This window comes from Dreissena polymorpha, chromosome 3, assembly GCF_020536995.1.
Source record: "Dreissena polymorpha isolate Duluth1 chromosome 3, UMN_Dpol_1.0, whole genome shotgun sequence".
NCBI lineage: Eukaryota > Metazoa > Mollusca > Bivalvia > Myida > Dreissenidae > Dreissena > Dreissena polymorpha.
Window position 1 is genome coordinate 145,308,898 of NC_068357.1, and position 20,876 is coordinate 145,329,773.

General features: G+C 35.4%; 2 protein-coding genes across 7 annotated transcripts in view; one reads left to right on the forward strand and one right to left on the reverse strand.

The window, feature by feature from the left end:
- LOC127871849 (uncharacterized) overlaps positions 1–11,550 on the forward strand; it is a 55,520-nt gene extending 43,970 nt beyond the window's left edge. Inside the window, exon 2 of the mRNA XM_052415104.1 lies at positions 9,097–11,550. Within this exon, the coding sequence (XP_052271064.1) occupies positions 9,097–10,083 (987 nt within the window). The 3' untranslated portion in view covers positions 10,084–11,550. The remainder of the gene's footprint in view (positions 1–9,096) is intronic.
- A 3,680-nt stretch (positions 11,551–15,230) lies between these two features.
- Positions 15,231–20,876, reverse strand: part of LOC127871829 (polyribonucleotide nucleotidyltransferase 1, mitochondrial-like) — a 105,921-nt gene continuing 100,275 nt past the window's right edge. The window contains exons 23-24 of one of the 6 annotated variants that reach the window (XR_008045582.1): positions 18,210–18,800; positions 15,231–17,900 (exon numbers count right to left, since the gene is read on the reverse strand). Coding sequence is in view for 1 of the 6 variants with exons in the window: in XM_052415060.1 (XP_052271020.1) it covers positions 18,615–18,800 (186 nt within the window). In the remaining 5 variants the exon portion in view is untranslated. Of the gene's footprint in view, positions 18,801–20,876 lie in introns of all 6 variants that reach the window. The other 5 variants (XR_008045579.1, XR_008045583.1, XR_008045581.1 and 2 more) reach the window with 5 other exon arrangements.

A 20,876-nucleotide genomic window follows, 5' to 3' on the forward strand; every position in this document is an offset into this window, starting at 1 on the left:
TTGTGTATAACCTCAGTGTGGGGTCACATGGGCTCTTTTGACCAATCAAATTCAGTGTTGGCCATTGTGGCCCTTTGTATCCTTTTAGACTAACGAGGAATCCAATATGGTCGAAATTAACAACCCACCTCCACCCCTTCTCCGCCATAAGGTTTTGACTCCCGTACTATGTATGTTTTTACCTGTGTGTAAAACACATTTGTTTCTTATTTTACTGTTATACGCATCAAATATTTTTCTTTTATACTTATTTTGGGCGTGTTTTTCCCGCCGTCATCACATTCAAATTCATGTTTTTGTATGTGTATATACGCGTGGCGTGTTTTTACCACCCATTATGCCTTTCTGGAAAGAATCTGTTCTATTTTTATCTTTTTTATGGCATTTTATAATAAATGCCCGTTTTCAATCAACAATATTGTGTTTGTTCTTTCCTTCAAGTCATACGAGTCCGTCCGGTCTATGACCTTTTCATTACCACCGAGGACAATACATAAATATATATATATGAATACAATAATGTAAAACGCTAATCAAGCTACACAAACAAACTGTAAACTATTATGATTTTTAATCAGTATTCACGGATTTATGTGAAGTCCTCACATGTCGAGAAAGGTTTGTTTTGCGTTTGTACGTTTTGAAACACTCCTCACACCTGTGATACTTGTCAAGCATGTGGGTCTTGACGTGCTGTTTGGGGTCATTCACACTCCTAACTGCCAACCCACATTGGTCACATTTCACCAATCCCTCTTATTTGCTCGTGAGCCGCGAGTAGGTATTTGTCTGCAAAGCTCCTGTCGCACTTTACACACACGTGACATTTGGGTCCTAATTCGTGCTTTGAGGCAATCTAAGATGGTAGGCATCCTGAGAAAAAGAAACTACTTTATTCACATGACGTTTCAATGCGTAAAAACGCTATTTAAAAAATGTTAGTATCAGAGGACACGCGTTCGTTATTTTTAAATTACTACCGATTTGACGATTATTGAGATATTTCAAAATATATGATAACCTGATAGATGAGATATATTGTATATTTGTGTTGTTTCAAGAAAATCCGTTCATCTGTTCAGTATAACTATATAAAAATGTAACAAATTTTAAGGTATTTAATCTTACCTGAATGCTTTCCCACAGCAGAAATAGTTCCCAGAGTTGGCGTGTCTCCTAGAGTGGCGCAGTAACCCAGCTCGTCTTCAACATATTTCTGCATTCGGAGCACTGAGCCATACCTTTAAGCAAATATAATATTAAAAATAATATACAATACATTACTTCACGTGACAGTAGTGTTTGGCGCCAAAATAACAATGGAATTTAATACAATAACAAAGTGTACACTTATTTAAGGTAGGCATGGAATTGTCATCGATTTTAGATGCTAGAGCGCAAGATTTTAATGTTATAATTAGGGATGGCAAAATTATTCGAATATTTGAATATTCGATTGAATGGTCAGCATTCGAATAATAAAAATAATATTCGCATATTCGCATTTTTATCCAAACGTAATTTCACCAATATTTAATGACCTGCGAACCGCTTACTAAAAAGCAACCGAAATTACCTGGGAGACGTTTGACGTGACGTTCTTCGTGACAAACTGATAACGCGGCCCGTATCAGTGTTGATTGCGCAATGCAATATACACGCTCTAAGAAAGGCCCCAACTGTTTTCGCCAATGGGGTGCCAATTAACGGTTTCAATTTACTGGCGAATAATAATTAAGTTTTGTGATCACAGTATGTACAGCCATTAAAATGTGTGAATTACTCAAATCGCGCAATGCAATATACTTACTATAAGAAAGGGCCCGAACTGTTGTTTGTCAATTAGGTACCAATTAAGGGCTTCAATTTACTTGCGAATAATAATTTAGTTTTTGTGATCACAGTTTGAACAGACATTTAAATATGTGAATTACTCAAAAGGAACAGATGATATAAACTAAACAATCATCAAGGAATCATAATTCAAATCTGAAAATGCCACCAGCCCCTTCTGCAGTATGGAATACTTTACACGGTCTGTGGATAAGAAGACCGCAAGTTTTACATATGCGCGGTGTGCTACAAATCTGTGGAATCAATAAAAAATAAAATTCTATGACACGATGTTTTTCATTTTATTTGTGCCCGATCACAGTATCGGTCATAGTATTAGTCAACAGCGTACAATTTTTAGATAGCAACGTTAATAAACAGCCTCGTATTTAGCAAACGGATATAACTTACAAACCAATGGAAATTAACACATAACAAGGTAAAATCAATCCAGCCGTTTTATGCGAATATTTGATTGAATGAATTTGCGAACATTCGAATACGGATATTGGTATTCAATGCCATCTCTAGTAATAATGGAGATTGTATTGCATGCCTGTACATGTATTAGTTCAAAAAGCTGTAAACGCATAGTGTATAGCCATTATTTGTAATATATGCTATCACATTTAAAAATCCAGTTTCAAATTCATTGTTGACAAGCATTTTTTTTTAACCACTGTATAGAACTGAAAAACAGTATACCACACAGATCCTTCTAAAAACGTTTACCACACAGATCATATTACTCTAAGGATATTTTTTTTATTATTTTGTTTTCATAAATATATAAATGAAACCTAAAAAAGAATGCAAAATGATACTGTAAACTCCGCACATAAAGTTTATTGCTTAATTTCACCAGAGGTGATGTTTCTGTGTCAAAATAAAATAATGTCCCCACAAGGATCCTACCCTTTTCTAACCGTTGCACTTTACTGAAAAAAAACTTATTTGTTTTATAAAATCATGATACCTATAGAAAACTCTCATGAATGAGTGGGCTTTCCACTTCATCCCATTAAAAATGGTGAAATATTTAAAGAGAGTTATCCTTAAAAATGCTACCTGCGTCACGCTTTTGTTGACATTTTACTCCCAATACAGATCTTAAAAAGTCACGTGGTATAGGCACCGTGACCCTGCTGGGGTCAGACATTATTACCGGTATTTATGTTGAAATTCTTGAGGTCGCACACCGCTTACTTATTTAGTGGTTAGACTCTCAATATTTGAATTTGTAGAGTTGAATTAATTGTTAAAGGAAAATGTGGATAGTGATTGAAAATAACTGATATTGTTTATTGTCCCCTACCAGTTTCACCGGAGGGGACTTATGGTTTGCATCTGTGAGTCTGTCTGTCCCACTTTTCTGGATACTGCGATAACATTAAAAGTTCTTCATATTTTTTCATGAAACTTCAAACATGGTCATATGGAAATATGGATATTATGCACGTTTTTAGCTCATCTATTTTTTGAAAAAAAATTATGAGCTATTGTCATCACCTTGGCGTCGGCATCCGGTTAAGTTTTGCGTTTAGGTCCACTTTTCTCAGAAAGTATCAATGCTATTGCATTCAAACTTGGTACACTTACTTACTATCATGAGAGGACTGGGCAGGCAAAGTTAGATAACTCTGGCGTGCAATTTGACAGAATTATGTGCCCTTTTTATACTTAGAAAATTGAAAATTTTGGTTAAGTTTTGCGTTTAGGTCCACTTTTCTCAGAAAGTATCAATGCTATTGCATTCAAACTTGGTACACTTACTTACTATCATGAGGGGACTGGGCAGGCAAAGTTAGATAACTCTGGCGTGCATTTTTACAGAATTATGTGCCCTTTTTATACTTAGAAAATTGAAAATTTTGGTTAAGTTTTGTGTTTAGGTCCATTTTATTCCGTAAGTATCTAGGCTATTGCTTTCATACTTGCAACACTTACTAACTATCATAAGGGGACTGTGCAGGCAAAGTAATGTAACTCTGACTGGCATTTTGACAGAATTATGGGCCCTTTTTATACTTAGAAAATTGAAAATTTGGTTAAGTTTTGTGTTTAGGTCCACTTTATTCCTACAGTATCAAAGCTATTGCTTTCATACTTGCAACACTTATTAACTATCATAAGGGGACTGTGCAGGCAAAGTTATGTAACTCTGACTGGCATTTGGACGGAATTATGGGCCCTTTATACTTAGAAAATAGAAAATTTGGTTAAGTTTTGTGTTTTGGTCAACTTTACCCCTAAAGTATCATAGATATTGCTTTCATACTTGGAACACAAGCAAACTATCATAAGGGTACAGTAAAAGGACAAGTTGCATAACTCTGGTTGTCATTTTTACGGAATTATGGCCCTTTTTTGACTTAGTAACTTTGAATATATGGTTAAATTTTGTGTTTCGATCCACTTTACTTCTTAACTATCAAGGCTATTGCTTTCAAACTTCAAATACTTTCATGCTATCATGAGGTTACTGTACCTGGCAAGTTGAATTTTACCTTGACCTTTGAATGACCTTGACTCTCAAGGTCAAATTATTAAATTTTGCTAAAATTACCATAACTTCTTTATTTATGATTAGATTTGATTGATACTTTGACAAAACTACTCTTACCTGACATACCACAATAGACTTTTTTTTAAGATCATCTCACAAATGACCACCACACCCTCACACTATACCCCCCCCCCAAATTTCATTTTTTTTAAACGGTTAAAATACACAAATATTTATTTTTATTGTTTTATGTTTGAAATACCATCCAACCATCGTATCCAAGAATCCCCCCACCCCCATGTTTTTTTGTTTTTTTTTTTGCATTTTTTTTTCGCATTTTTAGAAAATAATGTAATAAATGTCCACACCCCCACACTAAACACCCCTCTCCACTCCACCCCTCCCTCCTTTGTGATTGAAAATGAGTGTCCCTTCACCTTTAAAAAGAAAATAGATGAGCGGTCTGCACCCGCAAGGCGGTGCTCTTGTTTTATTTTGTTCCTACATCAAGAATTCTGGTTGCTTTGACAACAAATATAGAAAAAACATCTGACAATGGTGGAGCGGGTAGGGGAGATATATTGCTTGGCAATAGACCATTTCACTCCGAGTAGTCACGAATATTTACGATTTCAGCTGATAAGATTCCGAACAGGTAACTGGCTGACCAATGAAATGCTGTGGTAAATATGTGCAATTTATCTATTAATAGTAGCAATGTTTGTAAATTCATTGCGGATATTTTACTGATAAATAGAGAATACATCGAAGAAAATGCCACACGTGTGCCATGTGAAAAGTTGTAAGAATATGGGCGGTGGTGGAAACGATGTTAATAGAGAATATTATGTGAATTTCGGATAAAGATCAAGTTTATCATGCAAGGCTTAGAACCGATGTACCAGGATGAGGCTTGCCGAGCGCTTACATAGTTCGAGTCGAGCATGATCAACTTGATCTTTATCCAAAACTCACATAATATTCTATTTATCCTGTTATTTCCTCCTTATTTCCAGTAATAATTATCAAATATCGCTTATTTGGACGATTTTGAGTTTCCGTAGTTGACAAAAACAGATTCTCCAATTTTTTGGAAAAACCCAATTTTGATCTAAAAAAAACGATAGTATAAACCTCAAGTTTATACGATCGCTGTGAACACCTTGTATGAAACTTCTCTGATTGAACAAAAGTCCGAATGTTTGTTGAGAAAGTAACTAATTATTGATGTGATATTGAATATTTTAAATGATTGCGGCAAACTACCGATTGAAAAGGCATTTTTTATTTCGGAAAGGAAACTGTTGAAGCAGACGCCATGCTGATTTAATGTCAACATAATACCCCAGAATTTGATTGGTTAGCGTGGTCAGCTGATAGAGAGTAGAATTCCAAGTTTCTGCGAATATTGCTGATCTGGTGAAATGGTCTATAGATTTGTTTATAATGTATTTTTTAGTTTAAAATTCCAACTATTTAAACTGATATAAACTTTATTGATTGTTGCTTTTGATGTAATGTTAGATCTCTGTTTATTCATGTTTTATATTAATTTTAGTACTATATCTATCCTAATTACCACAGAATATTAGATGTGAGAATAAATGACAGACATAAGTGCTTTCCACAGGAATTTTTTCAGACACCTCAGGGCCGAGGTCGGTTGGGGAGGGGAGAGACATTTATTTATTTTACATTTATTTATGACATTATCAATGACTATCATTATGTTTTTTCTTGAAGTGTCATAACACACCTGATCAAATAACAACATTTTTGTAGTTGTTTTAACCCTTTTATGTATAGATGCCAGCCATTTATTTCCCCAATTGGGAAAAGTACCTGTACCATACAAAATTGGAAAAATTAGCATGAAAAACCCTAAAATTAGGAAAATTCGCATCGTGAAATCTTCTAATTGAAAATTAAAGGGTTTTTAATTGCTTGGTATCAAAACCAAAAATCAACTCCAATTCGATTAACATTCATTTTGGCTTGAAATGTTCAGTGTAAATCAGTGATTTTTTTACCTGCGAGTCCTTCGTCCTGGACTCACAAAAACCTCTAGGGATGCAAAGTTTCGAATTATGCGAGTCCCAAAAATGCATTGAAATTTATAAAAAAATAAATGTTTAATATTTGGACTCATTCTTTCAATTCGGAGACTCATAGATTTGCAAGTTATCGAGTCCCAGAACTCAGATTAGAAAATTTGTAAAAATATCACTGTAAATGCTCATTTTATTTGGTAACTTGCATATGGGATCACTTTGGGATCAAAATTGACGGAATTTGCCTTCCTTTTGGGAAGTTTTCAGACAGCAATTGGGAATTTTGTAGTTTTTCTTCAATTGGGAATTTTTTAGTTTTTCTTCAATTGGGAAAGTACCTTTTACGGGTACTTTATAAAGAAGGGAAAAAATCGCTGTATTCGCATAATCCCGACTTAATCCGTTCCCCAATACATCTGTTTGAGCATTACTATCAAATTGACAATTACTGTGTACTAACTTCTTTTCTTGTCAATATTTATTACCCGATAGTCCCCTATATTTCATTTTTAAACGCAAATTCTGGTAAATATTGAGGATAAAAGTTTTCCCACTGAACACGCATAAATTGCCTGGTTTGCTGTTCCGGTTTTTATACAACAATAAATACACCCACACTTTCCACGTGAAGTAAGTGCCTGCATAATGTTCGCTCGCTTTTTATTGAGACAAAGAAACAACACAAAATAGTTTGGTCAGACTTTCCTGACTAAGACTTGTGTCTCTTAATACTGATGTTCGAGGTACTGTTCAAAAATCATTATGATTAGTTACATGTAATTCTTTATGAACATTCTCTTAGTACTGTTGTTCCTGTTACAGTTTAAAAATGTTGAATTACTCAACAATATGTTCCAATTATTGTTGCATAACAAAGATTAAATGAAAATGAATTAAAAGGCTAGGAAAGGATGGCTGTGAGGGGAGATGGAAGTCCATTGTTATAAAATTACATTAATGTAATACATGTTATTGTCTGCAACTGCTATTTATTGAGGGTGTCTAAAACAAGAAATAGGTGGAAATTATGATTCTGGAATTTATATTTTCCATCGGGGAAAAATCAGGAAATTTTGTTCATACAAAAAGTTGCGAACCCTGTTGAGGTGTACACCGTAGGTCACACAGCAAACAAACTGTCACAAAACCACACACTTGTGGCAATTTTGTCATTAATTGTTTGCATGATTTTACTGCAGGTATTGAATGCCTACGAGTATTGGCACGCATGCAAAGCAGGTGCTCTCATTGGCCAACATCCATTTTCCAATACAACGACACTCCACCTTAAGGCGGGCTTTAGTTGGGTAAAGAGATACAAATGTACACATAATTGACTGAGGATCATAAATCCGCTCACAAAATATTTGACAAAGTCGATATGGCTTTGATCTTAAGAATGGCTAGTTACTGTTACTGATAAATACACTAATCTATAAATTTAAAGCACCCTGTGTTCCTGATTTTGAATTTCACGCGCCCTGACGAGGGACTGTTAAATGGCCTATGGAAAGCACTGACTGACATGGGTGATGTTTTTGTGGTGACTACAGTTAAAAAATTTAGTTTTCTGTTATAAAAAAGTAATTCTGGAAACTCAAGTTCAGTCAAATATTATTGCCTGCTTAATATATTATCCAATATATAAAGTTGGTATTAAAACACGAATGATTTAGCATTAAGTACCGCAAGAATACCATGTTTCAAGCTATTTATAACCTAAATTTCTTGTTTCTATACATAGCATAAAAGCAAAATTTATAATCATATTTATCAAGCCTTTAATAAAGGCAAAGGTCAAGCATGTTTTTATGCCTCCGGTAGGGTGGCATATAGCAGTTGAACTGTCAATCAGTCTGTCCATCCGTCCGAAAACTTTAATGGTCATAACTTTTTCAATATTTAACATAGCAACTTGATATTTGGCATGCATGTGCATCTCATTGAGCTGCACATTTTGAGTGGTGAAAGGTGAAGGTCAAGGTCATCCTTCAAGGTTAAATGTCTAATATATGGCGTCTGTCCGTCCGTCTGAAAACTTTAACATTGACAATAACTTTTAAATATTGAAGATAGCAACTTGATATTTGGCATGCATGTGTATCTCCTGGAGCTGAACATTTTGAGTGGGGAAAGGTGAAGGTAAAGGTCATCCTACAAGGTCAAATGTAAAATATTCCAAACGTCCGAAAACTTTAACATTGGCCATAACTTTTTAAATATTGAAGATAGCAACTTGATATTTGACCATTTCTCCATTCAATCTCTTACTTACTTCTCATGGAGCTGCATATTTTGAGTGGTGAAAGGTCAAGGTCATCCTTCGAGGTCAAAGGTCAAATATATGGCTACAAAGCGGTGCAATAGGGGGCATTGTGTTTCTGACAAACACATCTCTTGTTTACCTAGCGTTGATTAAAATCTAGCTTCTCTACATTCAGTATTACGCAACAGTTGCTATGTCTGTTTATCTATAACACAAACATTAAATATTTTGCGTAGGCACTACCCAGTATGCAAAACGCTAGACGAAATTTGATATTAAATATCTCCCAATTTCTGTATTCATGTTTGTTGCTTTCGAATGTTTCAAGTCATTTATTATACCCCAATAACAACCACATTGCTTTTATTGTCTGCATTATGATCTATCATCTAAGTATCTTCACTCTATCATACAAGCTTTATCATACAATTTAATTTCAGATGTATCAGGCTTGGCCTAATGGGAACCACCTTACGCTGAGCCACCACAGAAGGCGGTTCCCACATCTCTTTGATAGTTTCAGTTCCCAGAATGTGCCTGACATCAACTTGGAATGCACAGAAACTATTGATTGGGATGATTTTGAAAGTGGCAACAACAGTATTTACAGCCCAGTCAACACTGAGAAATTGCCCAAAGCGGAAGAAGATACCGGCACACTAGATGATATTAGTTCAGCTAATTTCCCCCCTCCCAACTCACCAGTCTCTGTTTGCCATAATGATCCATCAGATCTCTTCAGGAATAGCCTGTATGTGGAAAGTCTGCTGCAGATGTGGCGCGATGAGGTTGAACCCAACATATCTCGGTCAACTGGCTTGCAGCAGTCAGATAAGAGTATTGAAGAGCCCATCGGAAATCAGAATCATGGTGTGGAGTGTTCTGACGAGCGCTCAAGTAGTGTTCAGTCGCCTGTTGATCCTAGTACCGACCTCCGTGACTTGCTTACCAGGGATGGAGTGTCATTTGAGTCCTCAACAGTTACCATGCAGCCTCTTTCTCAAAGTTCACCTCGTTCAACATCTCCAGCAGAGATTGAAGCACTTTCTTCGTCCGTATTAGGGCTGTCATTTGATAATCTACGTTCCATTTCACCAAGAATCCAGAGATCACCATCTCCCATCAATTCACGATCATCCTCACCCAGGTATTTGCGGTCCCCTTCACCGTTTCAGGTGTTGGATACAAGTTCACATCGGTTCCAGGCAGACAGCTCGATGGATAGTTGGGTCTTCTATGACGACAGGTACCAGGTCCGCACACACAGCCCACGACAGTATGTGGATGAACATCTGGTACCTGATGTGGATATGGAGTTCCAGACAATTGTCTCCGACAGTGAAGAGTTCCCATCTTTCACGTCCTATTCCAGGAGGCTTCTTAATTCGTGCCAAGATCAAGTTGTTCCAGAATACATTGAAGAATAACATTTTGACGAAATGAATAATTCACTCTGAAAAAGAGCTGTGCATAACCATTTCAATTAAATATTTGTCTTGTTTTTTTAAAATGAGAGAAAATTTCAATTATGTTCTGTTAAACTATTTATTTTGAGGTTTTACTTCCTTTTAATACATTTATGTTTTGATTTTTAAGTCATCATGACAGTCAGTCATAGACAGCTTAGTGAACCAATGGGTACTTGTTACAATTTATTGGAACTATTTTTTAGCTCATCTATTTTTTGAAAAAAAATTATGAGCTATTGTCATCACCTTGGCGTCGGCGTTGGCGTCGGCGTCCGGTTAAGTTTTGCGTTTAGGTCCACTTTTCTCAGAAAGTATCAATGCTATTGCATTCAAACTTGGTACACTTACTTACTATCATGAGGGGACTGGGCAGGCAAAGTTAGATAACTCTGGCGTGCATTTTGACAGAATTATGTGCCCTTTTTAGACTTAGAAAATTGAAAATTTTGGTTAAATTTTGCGTTTAGGTCCACTTTTCTCAGAAAGTATCAATGCTATTGCATTCAAACTTGGTACACTTACTTACTATCATGAGGGGACTGGGCAGGCAAAGTTAGATAACTCTGGTGTGCATTTTGACAGAATTATGTGCCCTTTTTACTCTTAGAAAATTGAAAATTTTGGTTAAGTTTTATGTTTAGGTCCATTTTATACCTTAAGTATCAAAGCTATTGCTTTCATACTTGCAACACTTACTAACTATCATAAGGGGACTGTGCACTCAAAGTAATGTAACTCTGACTGGCATTTTGACAGAATTATGTGCCCTTTTTATACTTAGAAAATTGAAAATATTGTTAAGTTTTGTGTTTAGGTCCACTTTATTCCTACAGTATCAAAGCTATTGCTTTCATACTTGCAACACTTATTAACTATCATAAGGGGACCGTGCGGGCAAAGTTATGTAACTCTGACTGGCATTTGGACGGAATTATGGGCCCTTTATACTTAGAAAATTGAAAATTTGGTTAAGATTTGTGTTTTGGTCAACTTTACCCCTAAAGTATCATAGATATTGCTTTCATACTTGGAACACTCACAAACTATCATAAGGGTACAGTAAAAGGACAAGTTGCATAACTCTGGTTGTTATTGTTACGGAATTATAGCCCTTTTTTTACTTAGTAACTTTGAATATATGGTTAAATTTTGTGTTTCGATCCACTTTACTTCTTAAGTATCAAGGCTATTGCTTTCAAACTTCAAATACTTTCATGCTATCATGAGGTTACTGTACCTGGCAAGTTGAATTTTACCTTGACCTTTGAATGACCTTGACTCTCAAGGTCAAATTATTAAATTTTGCTAAAATTGCCATAACTTCTTTATTTATGATTAGATTTGATTGATACTTTGACAAAACTACTCTTACCTGACATACCACAATAGACTCAACCCAAACTATCCCCCGTGCCCTCCCCCCCACCCCCCCCCCATTTTTTTTTTTTTTTTTTCTAAGATCATCTCACAAATGACCACCACACCCTCACTCTATACCCCCACCCCTCCCCCCCCCACCCCACCCCCACCCAAATTTTTTTATTTTTATTTAGATCATCTCACAAATTAAAACCACACCCTCACACTATACCCCCCCCCCCCCACCCCCATTTTTTTTTAACGGTTATGTTTGAAATACCGTCCAACCATCACACCTAAAAAATCCCCCCCCCCCCCCCCCCCGATTTTTTTTTTTTTTTTTTTTTTTTCGCTTTTTTGGAAGATAATGTAATAAATGTCCACAATCCCACACTATACACCCCTCTTCACTCCACCCCTCCCTCCTTTGTGATTGAAAATGAGAGTCCCTTCACCTTTAAAAAGAAAATAGATGAGCGGTCTGCACCCGCAAGGCGGTGCTCTTGTTAATATTCCCAACTATCAATGGTTTTCACTTTCATGTTAAATATTAAGAATAATTTATATTGTTAGTGTTATTCTATTGTTTAAAATAATTTCTATTGATTATGTAAAGCTGCATTAGTGAAATGACGGTGCTTAAATTTCCATATATCTTTGTGAATTTGGTGTTAATGTATATATGGGCTATGCTTACTTTTACAGTTTTAATAATTACTTTTATTAACATATTTAATTGTTGGAGGATATTTTCCTTTTTAAGGATGTTATTAGGTGTTTTACCAGTTGTTATTGTTCTTTTCTTGTTATATATTTGATCATGTTATACCAAGGACATTCTACCAGTATATTGTTATTGCATACAGTCCTCTTCATACTTTTGCAGAAAGACAAGTTCCATACTTGATTTTTTAATGAAACCATACTTACAACTTACTTGGTATATTTAACGATGCTGAAAATACTACCCAAATGTTTTTTTGATATTCATGAAGTTTTAAAATGTTCATTTTTGCCATTAAATCATTTTAACAGATCAGAATGTAACATATTCTTTATGCCTAAAGCGATTGCTTACCTTATTAAGTTCTTTCATCAAATACTAAAAACATCACTTATAATTTTGATCCATTCATTTTATGTAAAATGTTGCTCTAGTCAAATATAGAAGTCTCTACCAAGTACATGGCCATACAAAACTGTTTTTTTTTTGTTTGTTTTTTTAATTATGTATGTAGTGCTGTATTTTTGTAGGTTTTGATGTATGAGAAATATATGAATGGTTATAATATTACTGTTGTTAGGTTTGTTTTGCTTAAACAACCATTTTTGGTATTAATATATACATTTTGATAGTGCAATAAGACTTGCCATATGTTCATGTAAAATGCATTCTAATTAGTATCTACAAAATCATGATTTTCTCTGATTTTCCATGACACTTAATGATCATAATTGAAAATGCACCTGACTTTTTGTAATGTCATCAGATTTAAAAAAACAACGATACTATGCAAAAAATAATGACCAGAAGCTGACTGAAACAGATACATTTATAAATATATATTTTTAAGAACATGTACTAATTAAAAATTTAATACTTATTGTCCCCTACTGATTTCACCGGAGGGGACTTATGGTTTATAGTCTGTGTGTCAGTCTGTCTGTCAGTTCGTTACACTTTTTTTGATTCGGCGATAATTTTAAAAGTTCTGAATATTTTTTCATGAAACTTGAAATATGGGCAGATGGCAATATGGAGATTATGTAAGTCATTTAATTTTGTTCCTACGTCAAGAATTCTGGTTGCTATGGCAACAAATTTAAAATTTAAAAAAAATCTGACAATGGTGGAGCCAGTAGGGGACATATATTGCTTGGCAATAGTCTTGTTTAACTTGTTTCGAGAATTGATTTGCTGATTTGTACCTCTGTACATGAATGAGTGTATGTGGGTTGTTATTAAGGTATACATATACCAATTGTAGTTGATACATATTTTATTCAATGTTGATTTTTGTTTAAACTGTTGTTGCTTTGTTTAATCATGTTGAAATAAACTTTCTTTTACAGTTTTTGTCCTTTAAAAACAATACATAAATGTTGCATTCACCCTATAAGAATGCAGTAATAAATTATTGTAATACCCCAATCTAAATCATTCCCACCCATCATCTAATTTACATTTCTTTTAATCACTATTTTACTTGTAAAAACTTTTATCATCTGTTCAAAATTGCCTAAAAAGAATGTACACAAAATGTATATTTAACAGAGAATGTTTTTTTCCTGCAGAAACAAAGTCCTTTAAAACACTAGTATTTACTCAGTTTGTATACCCGTGTTGTAATTCAATCAATATGCTACCATATGATGTTTCTTTTTACTGCATGATCAAAGGACTTGAAACACTGTTTACTCCCAGTTTGTATACACCTTTTTAATTCAATCACTATGTTGAAGGATATGCTGTCACAGGGTTTGCCACGATAGTTGCCAAATAAACTGAATTGTATGTACAAATGTGCGAGGCATAACAAAAAGCTGTAAAGGACAATGTATACCCTGGCATGGGTGCTTTGTACTCAAATTAGTATAAAGTTTTGCGATTTATTTGTAAGAAAAAAAGCAAGGGTCCTTGTTTGTACCTCTCATTCTTAGACCAGAAGAAATTTAATTGTTCTCAGAAGCGTTTGTCAAGTTTAGAGACCTATTTAAGAACTTATATATACATTTGAACAAATGTTCTGAGCAAGCATCATGATGATAGGGCAAGAAAAGAGACTTCTAGAGTCTACACAATGGCAAAACATGGAAAACTTCCTTGTACCCTTGCTGACTATGCTTTTCAACAATCCGGAAACAAATTTTTGGTGGCCATGTTTTTTAACAACAAAAACTTGTACAAAAAATCATTATGATTGGCACAAATGTTCCCAGCAAGTTTCACAATAAGGCAAACAATTTTACTTCTTGATTTTTCACAAGACAACTAAAGACACATTAGGCAAACTGCTCCATACCCTTGTGCCCATGCTTTTCAACAGCTTATTTTGTTTTAAACTTGGCTAAGGCATTCATAGAACAAATGTTCTTAACAAGTTTACGATTGATAAAAAAAATGACACCTAGAGTATTCTCTAGCTTTCTCTTGAATTTGACTTACTTTTTGATCCCACATGACCCAGTATTGACCATGGACGAGATACCATAAGAACAAAATGTTCTGACCAAGTTTCATGAAGATTGGCTTACAAACGTGTTAGCAAGGTAAATGTTGACGATGGAAGACAACTAACATACAGCATAATAAAGGAATTAACAAAAGTTATAATGTGTTCAGGTGAGCTTAAAATCTCAATCACAAGGCTCTGGCATAAAGTTGTTTTTAAAAGGATAACTCCTTAAAAACTAGCGTTATCTTTAAACCTTTCCAAAATGCAATGAAGCAATAAAGATCATTATTATGCAGTTGAAAAAAAGAGTAAGAGTTGCACACTGAAACTTTAATGTAATTAAAAAAACAAAGAGCAATAACTCCTTAAATAATGACTTCATCGTTAAACCTTGACAATATTTACTGTAGCATTTGAAGATAATCTTTCTGTAAGAGTTTGACAAAAGTAACGTGCAAAATATCAGTGGGCTTGCACACATAAATTTATGAACAATGTAATGACACCTACCAGTTCTATTACTCTTCTCCCTCCTTTCCGCACAGATAAATAACATAAGATGTTATCATGTTGGTTTTTTAATATATATTCTAGAAACATAGAAACCTTAAATTTCAAGGAACAATTTATTCAAGAAGGCCTCATTGGGTTATTTCCATATAAACACAACTGAAATTATACAATTAAAGCTGACATACTAGTTCAAATAAACAAGAGCTGTCAGAGGACAGCGCGCTCGACTATTCGAGTGCTTGACAGTATAACGTACGCCATCATGGAAAGAGGGGTATAATGTGGGTGTGTGGTCATTTAATAGATGATCTTTAAGAAATTTTTTTTTTTGGGGGGGGGGGCAGGGATTCTGGGTTGGGGTGTTTGGGTGGAATCCATTGTGGTATTCAGGTAATTGTTGTTTTGTCAAAGTATTAATAAAATCTGATCATAAATAAAGAAGTTATGGCAATGTAACTAAAGTAATATGCATATTCTAAGTGGAAAAAAGACCATAATCCTTACAAAATGCTTGATACAGTTGTCTGCTCTTGTGTATAGGTTGGGGTCATGTTGGTTAAGAAGTATGCAAAATATTAAAGCAACATGTCAAGGGACAATGAAAATATTTGAGGTGTTACGCAAACTTTAACATAGATTTATCAATAATATGCATATTCTAAGTGAAAAAAGGGCCATAATTCTTACAAAATTCTTGATACAGTTGTCTGCTCTTGTGTATAGGTTGGGGTCATGTTAGTAAAGAAGTATGCCAAATATTAAAGCAATATGTCAAGGGACATTGAAAATATTTAGGGTGGTACACAAACTTTAACATTTGCACGCTAACGGGAACGCTAACGTGAGTAGGATAGCTCCACTATATATATTTCATATATAATAGTCGAGCTAAAAATCAAATATATATTCAATTAAATTTTATGTAAATTTCACGTTTTTATAAATATCTTATTGTGTACGATACTGGTTTAATATTCAATGAAAATATATTTTTAAAATGAATTTCTACATAAAACCAATATATTCAACCTTACTTTCAATAAAAAAAAGTTTTTACAAAATCATATAATACTGAAATAACAAAAACTTCAACAAATACAAAATGCTGTTTAGTGTAGTGATGGTTTGCATCAGATTTAAAGACAGCTCACACATTTATGATTTTTAGTTTACAATCTCTTCAATAAACAGAACTTTGCAAAATACCCAATATTATCTAGACATGACTTAAAATGTACTTCTTTAAATCTGTAAGTCACGAACAAGCAACATATTTCAAAGTTGATTATAAAACCCAATTGAATGATGTACAGAGTTAAAACAAAGTATCACAGTGGTACACAAAGGAGGAAATTACTGGCAGATTCAAGAATTTCACTTCTTTCCACTTTCCTCATCTTTATAATGCAGGTACACCTGGGAAAAAATGCCACACCCCAGACAGCCAAGGTTTTTTTTAAAGAACATAACTATTTTCGAAATGAGCCCAGATATCATTAAAACAAAAATGTGACTTCTTTAGATTTAAAAAGGTTTTAATACAGCCATGTAAGGAAAAATGCCCAGCCCCCTGGCAGCCATGTTTTTCAACAAACTGGAATCATTTTCGAACTCATCCATGATATCATTAGAACTAATGTTGAGACTCATTCTTATGAAGATTGGACAATACACGTGTCTTCTAGAGTGTTAACATGCTCCATTGCAGCCATGTTTTTCAACAAACTAGAACCATTTTGGAACTCGTCCAAGCTATCATTGGGACACATGTTCTGACCAAGTTTTATGAAGATTGGACAATAAATGTGGCATCTAGAGCGTTTATAATGTACAAGTTGTCAACGCACGACAGAGGACACACTACAGACAAAAGGTGACCACAACAGCTCAACATGCTCAGGTGAGCTAAAAAGGTATCTCAACAGTAAAGAAAATATGACAATTTCAAAGTTTTTTATGTAACAGACTCAACTACAGCTGGAATTTAATATTGTACACTTCTTAACTGTTTGCATCAAAGTGGAGAGCGATGAAAGCTCTTCAATTCATCATGCCACCATTCCAATCCTCAGTGCCCACATACTGATAAAGACTATTTTTTCAGACTTCACTGTAAACACAACTAGAGATTTGTCACAGACGTGACGAATACCCCCACACGCCGCATTGACACATAATATTTTGCATGTCGTCTTTCACAAAAAACAGTGGACACCATGCTCAATTTTTAAAACGCACTAAGTGACTCCTTGACCTAGTTTTTGACCCAGAAAGGCCCATGTTCTAACTTGGCCTTAATATCATCTCCATAAAACTTCTGACCAAGTTTGGTGAAGATCGGATTTAAACTACTTTAAATAGAGAGCCGACACCATGCTCAATGTGTAAAACGTACTAAGTGACCCTGTGACCTAGTTTTTGATTTGGCATGGCCCATGTTCGAACTCGGCCTTCAGATCATCTAGATAAAACTTCTGACCAAATTTGGTGAAGATCGGATGAAAACTACTTGAATAAGAGAGAGGACACCATGCTGAATGTTAAAAAATGCACTAAGTGACCCCGTGACCTAGTTTTTGACCCGGCAAGGTCCATGTTCGAACTTGGCCTTAAGATCATCTAGATGCAACTTCTGACCAAGTTTGGTGAAGATCGGCTGAAAACTACTTGAATTAGAGAGAGGACACCATGCTGAATGTTAAAAAACGCACTAAGTGACCCCGTGACCTAGTTTTTGACCCGGCAAGGCCTATGTTCGAACTTGGCCTTAAGATCATCTAGATACAACTTCTGACCAAGTTTGGTGAAGATCGAATGAAAACTACTTGAATTAGAGAGCGGACAACATGCTGAATGTTTAAAACGCACTAAGTGACCCCATGACCTAGTTTTTGACCCGGCAAGGCCCATGTTCGAACTTGGCCTTAAGATCATCTAGATACAACTTCTGACCAAGTTTGGTGAAGATCGGATGAAAACTACTTGAATTAGAGAGCAACATGCTGAATGTTTAAAACGCACTAAGTGACCCGTGACCTAGTTTTTGACCCGGCAAGGCCCATGTTCGAACTTGGTCTAGACATCATCTAGATACAACTTCTGACCAAGTTTGGTGAAGATCGGATGAAAACTACTTGAATTAGAGAGCGGACAACATGCTGAATGTTTAAAACGCACTAAGTGACCCCGTGACCTAGTTTTTGACCCAGCAAGGCCCATGTTCAAACTTGGCCTAGACATCATGTAGATACATCTTCAGACCAAGTTTGGTGAAGATCGGATGAAAACTACTTGAATTAGAGAGCGGAAACTTAATACGGACTGACAGACAGACTGACAGACCGATCGACAAGTTCACTCCTATTTTCCCCCCCTAAACTTTGTTTGTGGGGGTATAATAAAATATTCAACATCTCAAAAGACAAAGCAGACAACACGTGTTCAAGGTTTTCGTTTTTTCTTGATGCCCTTTTCATTGTCAGTGTCCATATATTGGAAGGTCTTAGTGGACAGAGCCTGTATAGCCTTTCTGGACAGCCGGTGATGACCAGTGACCGGGTCACGCCCATAGTACTTCACCTGCATCATCTGACCGACCTGCAGACCCAGGGCACTGGCATGCTGAACCTGTGGGGGATAGAAACAGTCACTTGAGCTTTGAGTAAATGAGGCTTAATGCATGTGTGTAAAGTGTCGCCCCAGATTAGCCTGTGCAGTCAGCACAAAGTAATAAGTGGGGCTACTTTCCACCTTAACTGGAAGAGGCTTTTTTTCAAACAAATATCATTAAAAAGGAAAGTGCTGTCCCTGATTAGCCTGAGAAGACTTTACAGGCTAATCTAGGAAGACACTTTACCCATGTGAATTAAGCCCCATTTTGCCAGAGCTTCCCTCATTTATCTGGTATAGAAATGGCATAAATGTACTACAGCTTCATGCTCATCCTTTGATTTCAAAATGAGACATAACCATGGTCCCATGACACTACCTTACTGAACATTAACTGCTTAAAAGCGAAAACTTATTTGAAATGCCTAGATGGAGAGAAGATTGTAGAACATCTCTAAGTTACTATACAATTGGAGAAGGTGTAAAATTCTTAACAAAGGACCGCTATGATTAGAAAAGGTCAGAAATTGCATTCATATTATTTCAAAATTTCACATGCACTTTATTTCAGTAACATAATAACAACAAGAGCTCCGCATAAGGGTTGCCACGCTCGGCTTCGGGTGCAGTTTTTAATAAATGAAATCTTGTCATAATTTTTTTTTTTTTTAGTGGTCAGTGACCTTGACCTTTGACCTAGTGACCCAAAAATGGGTGTGGCATGTAGAACTCATCAAGGTGCAGCTACATGTGAAGTTTCAAAGTTGTAGGTTGAAGCACTTTGATTGCATGGTTCAAACAGAAATCTCAAACCTAAATTCAAGCACTTTTCAAGGCCAAATTTTCATTTTCAAGGCCAAGAACCGTACTTTAGTTTCCTTTAAAAAAAGCATTTTAAAGCCAGATTAACACAGTAAATGTCATTTATTTGCTCAAACACATTAAACTTATTCCATATTAACTCATACATGTTATTTAACTACATACAAATACATGTTATCCATCCTTAACTCAATGAGTCTCACATATGTATTTATTTTTTAAAGTTATTACAAACAAACACATTGCTTCTCAATTTCATGTTTTCTGTGTGGGTTTCCCCTTTCTTGTGTCTTTTCAAAGCGCTTTCCCCCATCCTCCCGACATCAATGGTCTTCATACAGACCCGACAATGTGCTTTTCGAATGTCATTTGTTTTCTGTACCCAGGAATATTCAGTTAACCACCCTGGTTTGAAACGACACTTCCCCATCGCTGCGTTTTCACTCGCGAAAATTGATCACAATGAAGAACCTCTGACATAGCACACAATATCTGTGACGTGTACTCAATAGTGTAAGAAGCTTATATTTCATACTCAACTTTTTGCGCGAAGGAGTTTATGATAAATTTTCGTAATATTTCCCTTAAGAACGATTCAAGTTTATAATTAAAGCGATGATAAAAGTAATTTTGAGCAGAAATAAACATTTTCAAGGCTTTTTTACATGAAATAAGCACTTTTCAAGTACTTTTTCAAGGCCAACCTTTGTTCAAGGGCTTTTCAAGCCTAGTACTTGTTTTCAAGCACTTTTCAAGCCCTGTGCGAACCCAGGATTGAAGGGCCAATGTTCAAAACATTAACAAAATGTAAAGGTTTTAGCACGATGCGGACAGCGGACGACGAGCTGGCTATGACAATACCTCGGGTTTTCTCCAAAAACAGCCATCTTAAAACCTATTAGCTGTAAGAAACAAGAGATGTGTTTGTCAGAAACACAATGCCCCCTAATGCGCCACTTTCTTTTTTTTTACCTTTGACCTTGAAGGATGACCTTGACCTTTCACCACTCAAAATGTGCAGCTCCATGAGATACACATGCATGCCAAATATCAAGTTGCTGTGTTCAATATTTCAAAAGTTATTGCAAAACTTTACTGTAAGGTTAAAGTTTTGGGACAGAATGACGCAATGACGGACAGAAAGACAGGCCAAAAACAATATACCCCAGATCATTCGATCCAGGGGCATAAAAATTCAGTCTTAACTTAAATTTCTTGTAAGATCTTTATTTAGACAGGACCAAGAACCATAAGTAAGGAGTATAATTGAGG